The 13645-nt window shown below is 40.1% G+C and overlaps 1 protein-coding gene across 1 annotated transcript; it reads left to right on the top strand.

The window, feature by feature from the left end:
• The first annotated feature begins 3865 nt into the window (after nt 1-3865).
• Nucleotides 3866-6368, top strand: LOC147627777 (alpha-1,6-mannosyl-glycoprotein 2-beta-N-acetylglucosaminyltransferase-like). Its single transcript, XM_086814741.1, has one exon. It carries the CDS (start codon nt 3967-3969, stop codon nt 5302-5304), a length of 1338 nt encoding a protein of 445 aa, XP_086670867.1. The 5' UTR covers nt 3866-3966; the 3' UTR covers nt 5305-6368.
• Nucleotides 6369-13645: the final 7277 nt, after the last annotated feature.

Raw genomic sequence — 13645 nt, 5'->3', positions numbered from 1 at the left:
GCTCATAAATCTGATGGATTCTAGGCATGGCGCTAATACCATGTTAAAATTTGAGCATAATGATGAGCTATGGTGGATCAAACACTAGAATCAACATCATTAACAAAGTGATTAGCAAATAATTAAGATGTAATTAGTGGGTAATTAGCAAATAGATTAATGTAGGCATGGATACTCAAAAACCAGCAAATTTTCATTAGGGCAATGCCTCAATTTATAGAATTTACATCAAGCATCTAATCCCACTCCATGATTCACTCCACCTCTTTTCCCTGATTCTCTCCACCTCTTCACTTTTCCCAGAATATCTCCCATAATATCTCCACACTTCCCAGAATATCTCCACACTTCCTAAATCTTCTCATGCTACCCTTTATTCTCTCCCAGTAGATTCTTCTCACCTTTTCACAGGTTCTTTCACATTTACATCTTCTCTTTTACAGCCTCTAAACAAGGGCTTGTTCCCGCACACACCCTATTCACTTGTATTTTCAACATTCTGCTCCATTCATTGATGGTTATATGATCTTAGCCTCCTAGATGCCATAGGTACCCATTGATCTTAAATATTTATTGAGATCATGGAATCAATCATGGATTTAGGCCTTCTACTATCATGTGGGGCCATTGTGCAAACTTTAATAAAGAGAAAGAGGTGATAAATAACATCCTACCTTGAAAATTTATGAAGAGCATGGAATCAATGATGGATATGGGCCTTTTACTAGCGATTGGGGCATTGTGTGCAAACTTTTGTAAAGAGAAGAGGGAAAAGGGGTGATATACAAGGAGTGTCTTAGGAGTTGCACAGCCTAGAGAGGTGTTATAGACCTTGGGGGGTGCTGCAAAGCTTAGAGAGGTACTACAAATCTTAGAGGGGTGTTGCATATCTCAAAGGTATCTTGTAAAATCTTAAAGAGGCACTATAGATTTTAGAGGGGTGTCATGAAATATTAGAGAGATCCTATAGATCTTAGGGGTGGTCTTAGATGTGTTGGAGAGGACTAAGGGTGATGAGAGGTGGGATAGGGGGACTAGGGGCTATTGTATAGCTCATAGATGTTCTAAGGGGGTGGGCTTAGATGTGTTGGAGAGGACTCGACGTGATGAGAGGTGTTGTTAAGCTTAGAGTGTAGAGCTCAAAGATGTTTTAAGGGGGTTCTCACAAGTGGTCTAAGGGGTGCATAGGTAGTCGAAGGGGTGCTACATAGATAGTCGAAGGGGTGCTACATAGGTAGTCAAAGGGGTGTTTAAAGGTTGGTTGAGGGGTGTTTCAAAGGTTGGTTGAGGGGTGTTTCAAAGGTTAAAGAAGTGTTATAAAGCTCATAAGACCTCTCAAAAGTAGAAGAAGAGCTTCTAGAGGTGGTGGGGATAACACACACACACACACACACACACACACAAAATTGTGCATAGGAGAGGATGACCTTAGAGAAGGGACAAGGTTTTGGGATTGGAGAGATCTTGGGAGGTTAGAGGTGTGGAGGTTGGGGATTGGAGAGAGGTGGGTGCAACTTGGGAGGTTACAGGAATCTATGGGAGGAGCTAGAGGGAGAGAAAAATGAGATATGCTAAGCTAATAAAGGAAAAGTTACTAGGTTTCTAATCTAGGTAATACATCTATACACACACACACACACACACACACACACATATTTTAAAAATGACAACTCAGATACACAAATCCTTGACCACATTTTTAGAGTTACTAGGTTTCTAATCTGGGTAATACATCTAAAGGGGATATATATATATATTATAAAAATGACAACTCAGATACACAAATCTTTGACCACATTTTAAGAACCTAACATTTTTGTCCACATGGCATTCCCACCACCACCACCGCCTCCCATAGTGCTCCTCTTTTTTATCGCATTCACTCTTAAAGGGCCCCTAGCATATCTCAACCTCTCCCTAGTGATTAGGCTCTCTATCTTCATGAAAAATCAATGAATTGGATCTTGGTAAAACTTAATCTATAAAAAGATTAGAAATGATAATCTCTCCTTGCGCTAGGAGATGCGTGGAGAATCACTCTCCCCCCCATAAATAAACAAGAATTCCATAGAATAATATGTTCCATTACTCCAAATTACAAAACCACATTCAAATCTTCCTAAAAAGCATCCATGCCCATCTAGACCTCATCTTATCTTTTACAACTCAAGACTATTCCTTAGCAACTTACCTAAGGGGATGTTCATCTAAGGAAAGACTAGTGATGGGAAAGGTTGTGAATCTTTTGCTTTTTGGGAAAAAAAAAACTTTCCAAAGGTGAAGGTTTTTTCATGATACTCTTCTGATGTGAAGGTTTCTGATTATACTCTTCTCCTTAGAAATGCCATCAATAAATAAAACTAGCTCCACCCTGTACTTTAGCTTCTTAATGCCACCCTTCTTCTTAGAAAATTCATCAATAATTAAAACTAACTCCACCCCCTACTTTAGATTCTTCCCCATTTTTGTGCTCATGTTTCTTCCATTATAGCTATACAAGGTTACATTTTCCCATCAAGTTGGACCTCTTGAGTGCTCTATAACTTACAGTCTTTTGATGTTTAATATATCTTTGTATCTTAACCTGCGTTCTTTTATTTAGTCTTGATCTCATGGTGTTTTAAATTTCTTTGATTCTTTAGTTAAAGCCTTAGACACTCATTTTTCTTTGATGCTTTAGTTAAAGCCTTGGAGCCTCCTTTTCTTTGTAATCCATTCCTTGTTGCATATATTTCGACTCCCTCTTTGAATTATCTCGATGTAGCTTTTTCACATCATTGAGGGATCTAGGAGAGGCTAAGGCTTTTCAAGTAAGATTTATAGAGCTGGGGGCTCAAGGTGCCCTATACCACATTAATTGTACATGTAATGAAACTACCTTATCTAGCATTTTTATGACAATGGGTTCTTGCTTCATCTATACCTAGCTTATATGCATCATTTGTGCTTATAAAAAGACTCAAGTTCCACAAGGGATCACAATGGTTGTTTAGACGAGAGTTCTAAGGGTGTTGTCCTCATAGGACAAACCTTGATGTAGGTATCTTACATAACATGTGGATATGAAGGTTGAAACTATCTTTGTCTAAACTTTACAAGACATTTGACCGTGGTATATCGCACCATATAGCATTCCATTAGTTATCTAGAGACATATTTGTTGGAGAAATTGGGTAGGTCCACCTTCTTGGGAAAGTCGTCCATGTTCATGGTTAAGATCAACCATAAGCATGGGTAAGTATCTTGCAAGTTGAGATGTTTATCCACACCCCAAAACCTCAAGATTGTGGGTACTCAAAATAAGCCAGTATATAAAAATTATAAGTCTTACACCTTCAATATCGCTTCTTGAGATGTATCATTTTCATGCAATCTGACAAAAGAGGATTCCAACACTCTACAAAGAGTAAATATTTAGTGAATTGAATTCATAAACCACATTTTCTCTAATTTGTCATATCTCTACTTTTTACTACATCATGTGTTCTCATGGCTAAAACACAACAATAGCAGTCCCCTTGTTAATTGTCCTAAGGTACATGAGAATCAATCCCTATGCAATTTTTTCTCTCGTGTTGCATTGTACTCTTTGAATAGCAAAACAAGGTCGTCACCTGGTTTTTTTTCAAGGGAATGTATTAATTAAGGTGGATTTTTTCAAGGGACTGTGTTAATTAAGGCGGATTTTTTCAAGGCAGTGAGGGATTGTATTAAAATTCGTTTATTTTTAAAGGCTTTTATTTAAAATAAATAAATAAATATATATATATATATTGTTGAGATGAGCACTTTATAATAAAACTCTCTAGCTTGTATAAATGATAGCTCTAAAAAACATGACTTTAATCAAGTCATGTACTAGTACATACATATTACATGTACATGACCAACTGACACTCTCTCTCTCTCTCTCTCTCACACGCGCGCACACATATTCATGGGGAACTAGGAGCTCAGCTGCGCAGAATGATCCTGGGCGGCAGCAGGCGCCTCCTCCCATGGAAGCTGCCCAGATCACGGCGTTGCACCATCATCGCTTCGTTGCAACTCGCTTTCCTCCTCGCCTTCTTCGCCCTTCACCTCCTCTTCTTGAGCAAAACGGGGCCGCCCAGCCCTTCTTCGCGGGCGGCCGCCTCGTCCAGGGTACAGGCCCTGTGTCCCGGCCTCCACCTACACGAAGAAGCAGAAGAATTGGACGAGTTCCCATGGCTCCGCCGTAACATCTCTCTGCCGGAAAACGATCTGTCGAAACTGCTGCAGCGGCGGAACGGGCTTCCCCCGCGCAACCGCGATCTGTTCCCGGAGCTCCCGATCGACCATCTGGTGGTCGTGCTTTACGTGCACAACCGCCCTTCCTACCTTCGCGTGGCGGTGGAGGGGCTCTCCAGAGTGGAGGGCATTTCGGAAGCTCTGCTCATCGTGAGCCACGACGGCTTCTTCGAGGAGATGAACGCTGTGGTGGACAGCATCCGCTTCTGCCAAGTGAAGCAGATCTTTGCCCCTTTCTCCCCGCACATCTTTTCCAATGCCTTCCCGGGGGTTAGCCCCGGCGACTGCCACGACAAGGAGGACGCCCGCCACTGCAAGGGCGACGCCGACCAGTATGGCAACCACCGATCCCCGGACATCGTCTCCCTCAAGCACCACTGGTGGTGGATGATGAATACCGTCTGGGACGGCCTCCGTGAGACTCATGACTACCATGACCACATCCTCTTCATTGAAGAGGACCATTACCTCTTCCCTAATGCATACCGCAACATTCAAACCTTATCAGCTCTCAAAGCCTGCAAGTGCCCCGCCTGCTACATGGCAAACCTCGCCCCTGCAGATGTTGGTTTCAAAGGAGAGAGGACGCAAAGCCTTATTGCAGATAAGATTGGCAACGTGGGCTATGCCTTCAACCGTACCATCTGGAGGAAGATCCATGCCCATGCAGAACAGTTCTGCAATTTCGATGACTACAACTGGGACATCACTATGTGGTCCTCTGTTTACCCCAATTGGGGGGATTCGATCTACAGCTTGCGAGGGCCTCGGCCAAGTGCACAGCACTTTGGCAAATGTGGACTGCACCAGGGGAAGAAGAATGGACAGCCTACCTGCTTCGATGAAGGTGGGCAGTTCCCGCCTGTGGAGGAAGAGGATAAAGTTCCCAACATAAAACCAGATTGGGCTGTCAGGCGCAACATCATTAAAGGTTACGACCGCGGATTCAAAGGATGGGGAGGTTGGGGTGACACAAGGGATCAGAGCTTGTGCCTCGATTTCGCCTCTATGTACCATTCAGGTATCACTGTATGACCTGGTTTCACTTGCAAATAGTCATTCAATCAACATGGCCATCTAGAGCTGCACCTTAGCCATGTAGGCTACCCACTACTTAGAGCTGGGTATCCCCTTGTAATAACGGAAAAGCATTTTGAACAGGTTCCTGTATATTTATATGCCTTATCAACTTCAAAGGCTCCCCTTTGATGAAAGGATCCAAGCATATATGGATTTATAGGCATTTTGTTTTGTACTAACACATGTCTGATAGGCTTCATGTTCTCCCTAGAGTTCCTGAGGCATTTTGTCTTGTGCTTACACGTGTGCCATTGGGGTTTGAGAAGACAGCAATATTCTGGAGTGCTTCTTTTGTGTGATTGTTTCGGGCCTTGGCCAGGAGCCCCTATGTCAAACATGGACACAATCCCATTGCATTTGAAGACGGTCCTTATCATCTTACATCTGCACCCTTGCATAACTGAAGATGTGCAATTTTGAGGCAGGGTAGCTAAGTTGGGCAAACTTCTGCTGTGCTCTAATGCTTCAGTTGCACATGACCATTCAACCACATTGAACAGCTTTTAGGTCTGTAACTAACTCTGTAGTTGTGGGACCCATTTTTTGTAGGTGCCCTGATGTGTTAGTAATTAACCCTTGTGGTTCTGGTGCCACAAGGGATAGTAACTTCTAGGGGAGTGATTGGAAGAGGGCTTCAGGCAGGTTGGGGCAAGCTGTACAAAAGCTGTCTTTGTAGGCTTGATGTTCCCCAGAGGTTCTCTAATGTGGACTTCACAATTATTGTAGTCTGTTATAAATATTAACACATGACAGCGACACATGTGGGCATATGTTTGAGCATATCCTTGGAAGTGGCTGGTGGTAGAAAACAAGATTCTTAGATGTGAACAACTCAGCAAGGCAGGCAATGAACAGCAGACAACTCAGCAACGATAGAATTAATTTTGTGCATGCTATGGGACTCCCCGACTAGAAGCTGCCAAGCCAGTAGATGCATAAAGTTTTCCATGGATGCTAATGTTTTGAGATCTGTGATAAATTTCTGTAAATATAAGAGATCCGCTCTTCAGTGGTTTGGATCTTTCTTTGTCAGCCAATGTTTTTAACTGGCAAAATTTAGAGAAATATCTATAAGAAGGCATCAGCTCTAGGTTTTAGGCTATTATAATATCCTAAAATTGCTAGCCTAGGGTTACTATAATTCAATTTTGACCAATAGGGTTGCCAACCCCTGCTGATTGGGCAAATATAGAAATATCCACTTTTCTAGGGTTGTAGGGGGTTGTAAACTTTCCTAATGAATGATCACAGGTACATTTCTCTTTTCTAGGGGTTATAATGGATAAACTTTACTAATGTATGGTTATAGGTACATTTCTTTGAACATTTAAAGGTATCTTAAAAACCTCTTTTGACATTTTTCTTGGAAGTGAAAACAGTTGAGGCAGTCTGTGTACTTTTACTTTATGTTATATGATGATGTCCAAGGTTTGAAGAATGAAAGGATCATCAAACTGTTCTTATCACATTTTTACAAGGAGGGTTGACAATGAAAAAGTGTTGTCTATTGAGGCATTGACGGCAAAGGATAAGGAATAGGCGGTCGTTCCTCAAAGTTGGCTCCTCGTATTACATTCTTGCTATTAATGTGAGGATTTGTCTGTGGATTTGACAAGGAAGTTTGTTGTTTTGGGTGCTAGAACTCTTGCTTTCTATGAAGCATTTGTGTTAGTACCTTACCAGTTTGGAATCTATATGGTGGTCAAGTTCATTAACCAAGATTAGTGTATTTGAGCATCATTCAAGAGGATTTGGTATGTGTTCAAGAGCCATTGACAATTGCCAATAAAGCTTTTTTATTGCCTTTTGTGGTTTTCTTGTTCATTCGGATGAATAATAATACACCGTCAACATTCACTATTCTTCTTGTAGAGTGATTGAAATTTAGAAGCATTTTCTTTTAGCCCACATATAGTTGCTATTACCATCGGATGATGGAGGGCTGCATTAGCAAGTGGAAAGAGAATTCTTATACCCTTGATTTGATAATCACACATAACATGGTATTGTGTGTGAAAATCATTCTTCATGCTTTCTAGAGTAATGAAATCAAATTTATCCTCCTCTTGAAAATAAAAGAGGAAGTATAAGCATTTTTTTAAGTAAACTTACCGGTATTTAAGTTAAGGCTCAAGGTTTGAAATATTGAACCATTTTTTCTGAGGTTAAGCACAACCCTCGGGTCTTTTTTTTTGCTACTTCACATTGACCATTGTAATACTAATCAAAGTCTTGTATGGCTAATTAAATTTTCAAAGTAGGGACACATTTCAATTGCTACGTTGATATGATGTTGTAACTATTAGCACGTTATTCTATTGTGTTGACGAATATAGGTTACATTCATATATTCTTGGAAGTAGATACATGGTGTTAATATTGTGTTAAATGTTTTGACTTGTTTTACCTATAAATACAAACTAATTTCATATGCTAGATCTATGGTATTTAATCTATGGGAAGTAGATGTGAGTTATTTATACAATATTCTAACATTAGAATGTGAACATATTATTGAGATGAAATTTAGTAAGCTAAACACAAGTATGTGTCACTATAAAATATTGTGTTGAACACCATTGTGTAAATATGGCTTAGATGTATGTTATACATATTCATTTAATAATGTTTGTACATAATAAAGGTAGGTAGAGGTTTCAACTGGTGTTGTTACTTATGGAGCTTTCAAAGCTTAAACTTTAGAGATGTGAACAAAGTTGTCACACAATATTCAAGAGGAGGAAGAGTTATGCCACAATGAGCACTCTCCTTCCATACCCAAGACGGAAAGATAGCCAAAAGTGTCCATTAACAAGCTAGGACACTACTTCAAAGTGATGAAATGAACGTCATGTTACCTCTTGTCTATAAAGGAACAAGGAAAAACAGCGGTCTCCCAATCTTGGATGGTGGTGCTAGTGTCATCATAATCACCAAGGATTGCTTGGAGGCTTGGGAAGGCCCACCACTCGTATGCACAAGCCTTGTGGTTAAGCTTGCCAATGGGAACACAGCTAACCCTTTGGACGACCTTCATGATGCAAAGATTTAAATCTTTGGATTAAGCTTCCACCAAACATTTGTGGTGATGGATTTTTAGAGAAGAATAAGGTGAGCAGAATTGACAACATAGTCAAGTGCAATATAGAGGTATCCACTTGGCTCTCATGGCCATCACCCTCTAATCGAATTTGGGAATAAATGAACTATGTCCCGCTAGTGTAACTCTACTATGCACATAGCCCTTAGACATATGAATTAGCAGTAATATATACTCTTGTAAGGGTAGTATGTCGTATAAAAAAGAGTTACACAGCCCTTAGACATAGGAGTTATCATTAATATATACTCTTGTAAAGATAGTAAGCCTTAGAAAAGAGAGTTACATTGACATGACCATTTGGTTATCTATGTGACCCTTCACATTCATCTTCTTGCACCTATTCTTGCATATAGGACAAGCAATTCAAGCATGAATTAAGATCAACAATACCATGTCTCTCTCTTTGTGTGTTTAAATCTCTTACTCTATGTTTGGGTTAACCCCTAACATAACCCTCGTGGTGGGTGGGAAGGGGGGAGCGGGGATGGTGGAGAAAGTGGTCATGGTGGCGATCTCCTTGTCGAGTTGTGTTGGAGGAGGTTGAGTTGGAGGGTGCCATGTTGGAGCTTGAGGAGCAAAAATTTGCACTTGGGAGGACAGGAAGATAGTGACTCTAGCTATGTCTCTAGGTGTTTGTCCATTATCACTCACATAGCTTTTAGGGCCAATAATGGTGTATGAAATGTGTATAGGCCCCCTTCAGTGTGGTATTCGTCGATCATCACCCAACAATTTGGAGGCCATGGCCTCAAAGCTTTTGTCTTCATCCCCTAATCCTTGTTCTGAGTTTTCTTGGGTTGTGGAACGGATTGGTTCTTTCCCTGGTCTTCTCTTGAGCAAGGTGAAATTGGTTCTTATATTAGTATCCTCTCCAATAGTTGTGACTATTCCTCCATTTGTGCTTGGCATACTCTTACCAATTCTTGGGCTAATTCGAGTTTGTGTTTTTTCTTAATAGGATTGGGATAGTCTGCTAGCTTCTTAGGTAGGTTGCGAGGGTCTTTGACTAGTTCCTCCAGGTCTCTGGCGACGGCCTAGGGATTCAATTCTTCCTTTGAAGAGGATGAAGAGATGTTGGAAATTGTTTCCTCACCTGATTACTCTTGAGCACATGATCTTCCCCTTGTCCTATCTTCTTGGTTCTTCGTCTTTTAGTCTAAGGGGCAACTCAAGCCTATTCCAAAACTTTATTCGACTGGTAGGACTCAGGCCGGCTTAAGCACCCTTTGAGTACAGGAATCTAATGCATGTCCGGCTTCGTTGAGCAGCAGCTCTTCTCTTATTCTACATTCTAGTCACAACATTGAAAGGAACCGTTTGTAACAACATTGAAAGGAATCGTTTGTAACACCCCATGCCTGATGCTCAGCAAATTAAGGCTCATACTTGGTTTGTGCTCCTAGGTTGGACCCAAAGTGGATTCTCTTAGTGGGCAATCCTTTTACATGTGGTCAATACCACAATCTATGCAAAGTGGTACCTATGATTGTGGTCAATACCACAACCTATGCAAAGTGGTACTTATGATTGTGGGTTGGTCAGTGTGGTTGTCGGTCCCAGTGAATAGCACTGTAGTGGCATATGGGATCCTCAGGAGGCAGCATTGATGTCTATGGCCCTATTTGATTACACTATGGCTATATATACATGACATTAGGACTCTGAGCCTCTAGTGGTTCTAGGTAGCTAGGGTCCCCTCCTATTTCTTCTTCCTCCCCCTCATGGATTTTTGTCATGGTTAATCAGTTCTTGGGGGGCACTTTGGGAACGGGTGGTTGTTGTGGTAATACTAGAGGCGGTAGGTGTAGTTCTGGAACTCTTAGAACTCCTCTTTAAGACACATACTGCCTTGGGTGAGGTGGGTTGGCAAGCATGGGTTTTGCTGGTGGAGTTGGCAAGACCAAGTGTTGGGCGGGTGGACTGGTGCAACTAGAGGTTACTCCCTTTGAGATTGACTCTTGTAGTAATGGATAGTGGTTTGCATGGCAAATTGAACACTAGACCAACTCACGTCTGGTCTACATATGTGGTTGGCCTATGTTATCTTTTCTTGAAATCTTTATAGATGATCTGTGTGTCATGTGGAAAGAGCATTTGACATGTCTACGAAAGGTTTTTGATAGATGTAGATTGTATCGAATATATCTCAATCCACTCAAATGCCAGTTTTGGGAAAAACATGGAATTATCCTAGGACATATTGTCTCAAAAAATGGCATCTCCACAAATGATAGCAAGATCAAACTAATTCTTGAGTTGCCACCACCACAAAACTTTAAAGGAGTAAAAAGATTTATGGGTCATGTTAGGTATTATAGACGATTCATATTTTTATGTCATTTATGCTCGACCACTCTACAAATTGTTGATCTTTTTTGAGTGGATTGATGAGTGCCAATGGGCATATGAGAAACTAAAAAACTAATCTTATGAAGACCACAGTGGAACATCGTGTTTCTCGTTCCACAGTGCCAATGGGCATATGAGAAACTAAAAAACTAATCTTATGAAGACCACAGTGGAACATCGTGTTTCTCGTTCACATAGAGGCGTTGGCATTTGCAATTGGATGTGTCTTAGCACAACTTGGGGAACATAACATGGATTTCCTAGTGAGTTTTGCTACTCAACAACTTAATGGTGTTGAGCAAAACTAAACCACCATAGAATGAGAAGGATTAGCCATGGTATCTGCGGTCAAGATGTATCGTCACCACATTTTGGCTAATACCTTTATATTTTTCTTGGATCATTAAGCATTACTTTACCTTGTTATCAAGCCTAGTGCAACAGGGTGCATCACTCGCTGGTTACTTATCATCTTGGAATTTGATTTTTCAATCACTATTAGGAAAATATCTACTCATGTACATGCGGATCACTACTAGGAAAATATCTACTCATGTACATGCGGATCACTTGTCACGAATTCCTAGTGGAGAACCTCTAGTTAAAATTGATGATCTTCTAGATGCTCCCCATTATTCCAACTTAATTTAGTTCTGGAATGGACTGAGGATATTGCACATTACTTGGCTAATGGCTAATGACACAAAAGAAAACAAGGCAAAAGCAAGACAAATAATAAAAAAAAGTATCACCCTATCAATTGATAGTAGGGATGCTATATAAGCTTAAAAAAGATGGAATTCTTAGACGGTGCGTTCATGAAAATGAATTTGTATCAATTTTAGAACAAGCACACTATGGAATTGCAGAGGACACTTTGCTACATAAGTCAGTGCACACAAGGTTCTTCAAGTAGGACTATGGTGACCATCTTTATTCAATGATACTGCTAAATTTGTAAAAGGATGTGATGAGTGTCAAAGATTCATAACTGTGCAAACAAAGGTAGGATGCCCTTGACACCAATAATCATTTCTTGACAACCCTTTGGAAAATGGGGAATGAATTTTTTTGGTCCTATAAGTCTAGCAGTGAAGAGTACTCAGTCAAGATACATCATTGTAGCAATAGACTATTGTACAAAGTCGGTAGTAGCCAGAGCAACACGAAAAAGTTGATGCTAGGTCCACTGCCAAATTTTTATATAAAAGTGTTTCACAATTTGGTTTCCCACCAGAAATAGTGAGCAACCAAATTATATATGAAAATGTTTCACAATTTGGTTGCCCACTAGAAATAGTGAGTGACGTAGAACCCATTTCATTAATGAAACAATCAAACTTCTTTTGGCAAAATTTCTTATGATACATAGAAAATTAATCCCTTACTATGCACAAGACAATGTACAGGTGGAAAATCAACCCCTCACTATGCGCAAGACAATGGACAAGCAGAAAATCAACCCCTTATTGTGTGCAAGACAATGGATAGGCAGAAAGCATGAATAAAACCTTGTGTACTACTCTAACCAAAACAATTGAAGCATCGATAATTGACTGGGAACACAAGCTACGAGCACCTCTTTGGGCTTACTGAAGTGCCTACAAAGTGGCCACAGATAACAAACCATTTCATCTTACTTATGGATTTAAAGAAATAATTCCCATGGAGTATTTTGGTCCCTAGCTTACGCATAATAGCTAGACATAACATGCAAGGACATCCTCTCCCAAACATTGTAGAAAGAGTGATAGATCTAGAAAATTTTGAAAGAGAAACGATTGCATGCCACTAATGGCATGATGGTTGAGAAATTACGAAGAAAACCATGGTTTGATAACAACCTCAAGGACAAGGATATCAACATAGGTGATCTAGTCCTTTCGTACAATGTGAAAAATGGGAAACGAAAATTAAAGTGCAAAGGACTTGAACCTTTTCGTGTCATTCATATCACTCCTCAAGGTATAGTAAAATTTATTATCCTTGACGAAGTAGAGATGAAAGGCCATATAAATGGAAAACTGACTTTTTCCCCCTTTTTTTGAACAAAAGAATTGAGTTTAACAAATGATTTTTTGCCCTAATGTTGACATAAACACTAATATATGGTCAATACCAATGCTTGTAGAGTAGCAAAGCATTGTAAAAAGTGCTAAAATTTGACCTGTATGTTATAATGAGACCTTTTTTCACTTTCACTCCTCACAATTCATGTTAATTAAAATAAATTTAATTGTAGAGGACACACTTTTGCTCTTATGGAAATATTTTTTAAAGATGCAATGTTCAATCCAATGGTCTCAATTATTTAAATGAATATAGCAGTTCGTGATTGCATTTGTATATGTTTGTTGTTATATATTATTAAAAGGCAAAAGATACATGATGACGGTCGATGACCCCTTCCAACTATATTTAGGTCAAAGGAGGCCAAGTAGGTCTCATGAGGGGAACGTATCTTGTTAGTAGCATATCCACCCATAATTCTTGATGTGCATGGATCAAGAAGTTTCTAAATAACGCTAAGGTATAAACCTTCCCTACATCATTTCCTAAATACCTACACCTCATGGATTTTGTGTTCCCCTCTTTTCCACCTCTTCTTTTTCTTACTCTCCCTCCCTTATGACTTGTGGGTCCTAGGCCTTCATCCTCACATCCCTAAACTTACTCTAATGTAAGGAGTTTAATCCGTGTCCCATTTGCAAATCACTCAATCCGTTTCCCCCTCATTACCTTCACTTCCCCATCCTTGTCTCTTGAATCCCTAATGCTCCTTGTCTATCTCCTTTCTCCCCAAAAAGCTAGCTAGATGCTCTACCTAACACCAACCCTCCATCT

This window comes from Cibotium barometz, chromosome 20 (assembly GCF_041138505.1).
Source record: "Cibotium barometz isolate CiBa-2024 chromosome 20, ASM4113850v1, whole genome shotgun sequence".
NCBI lineage: Eukaryota > Viridiplantae > Streptophyta > Polypodiopsida > Cyatheales > Cibotiaceae > Cibotium > Cibotium barometz.
The sequence above is the reverse complement of the archived record's forward strand: the minus strand, read 5'-3'. Positions and strand labels throughout refer to the sequence as shown.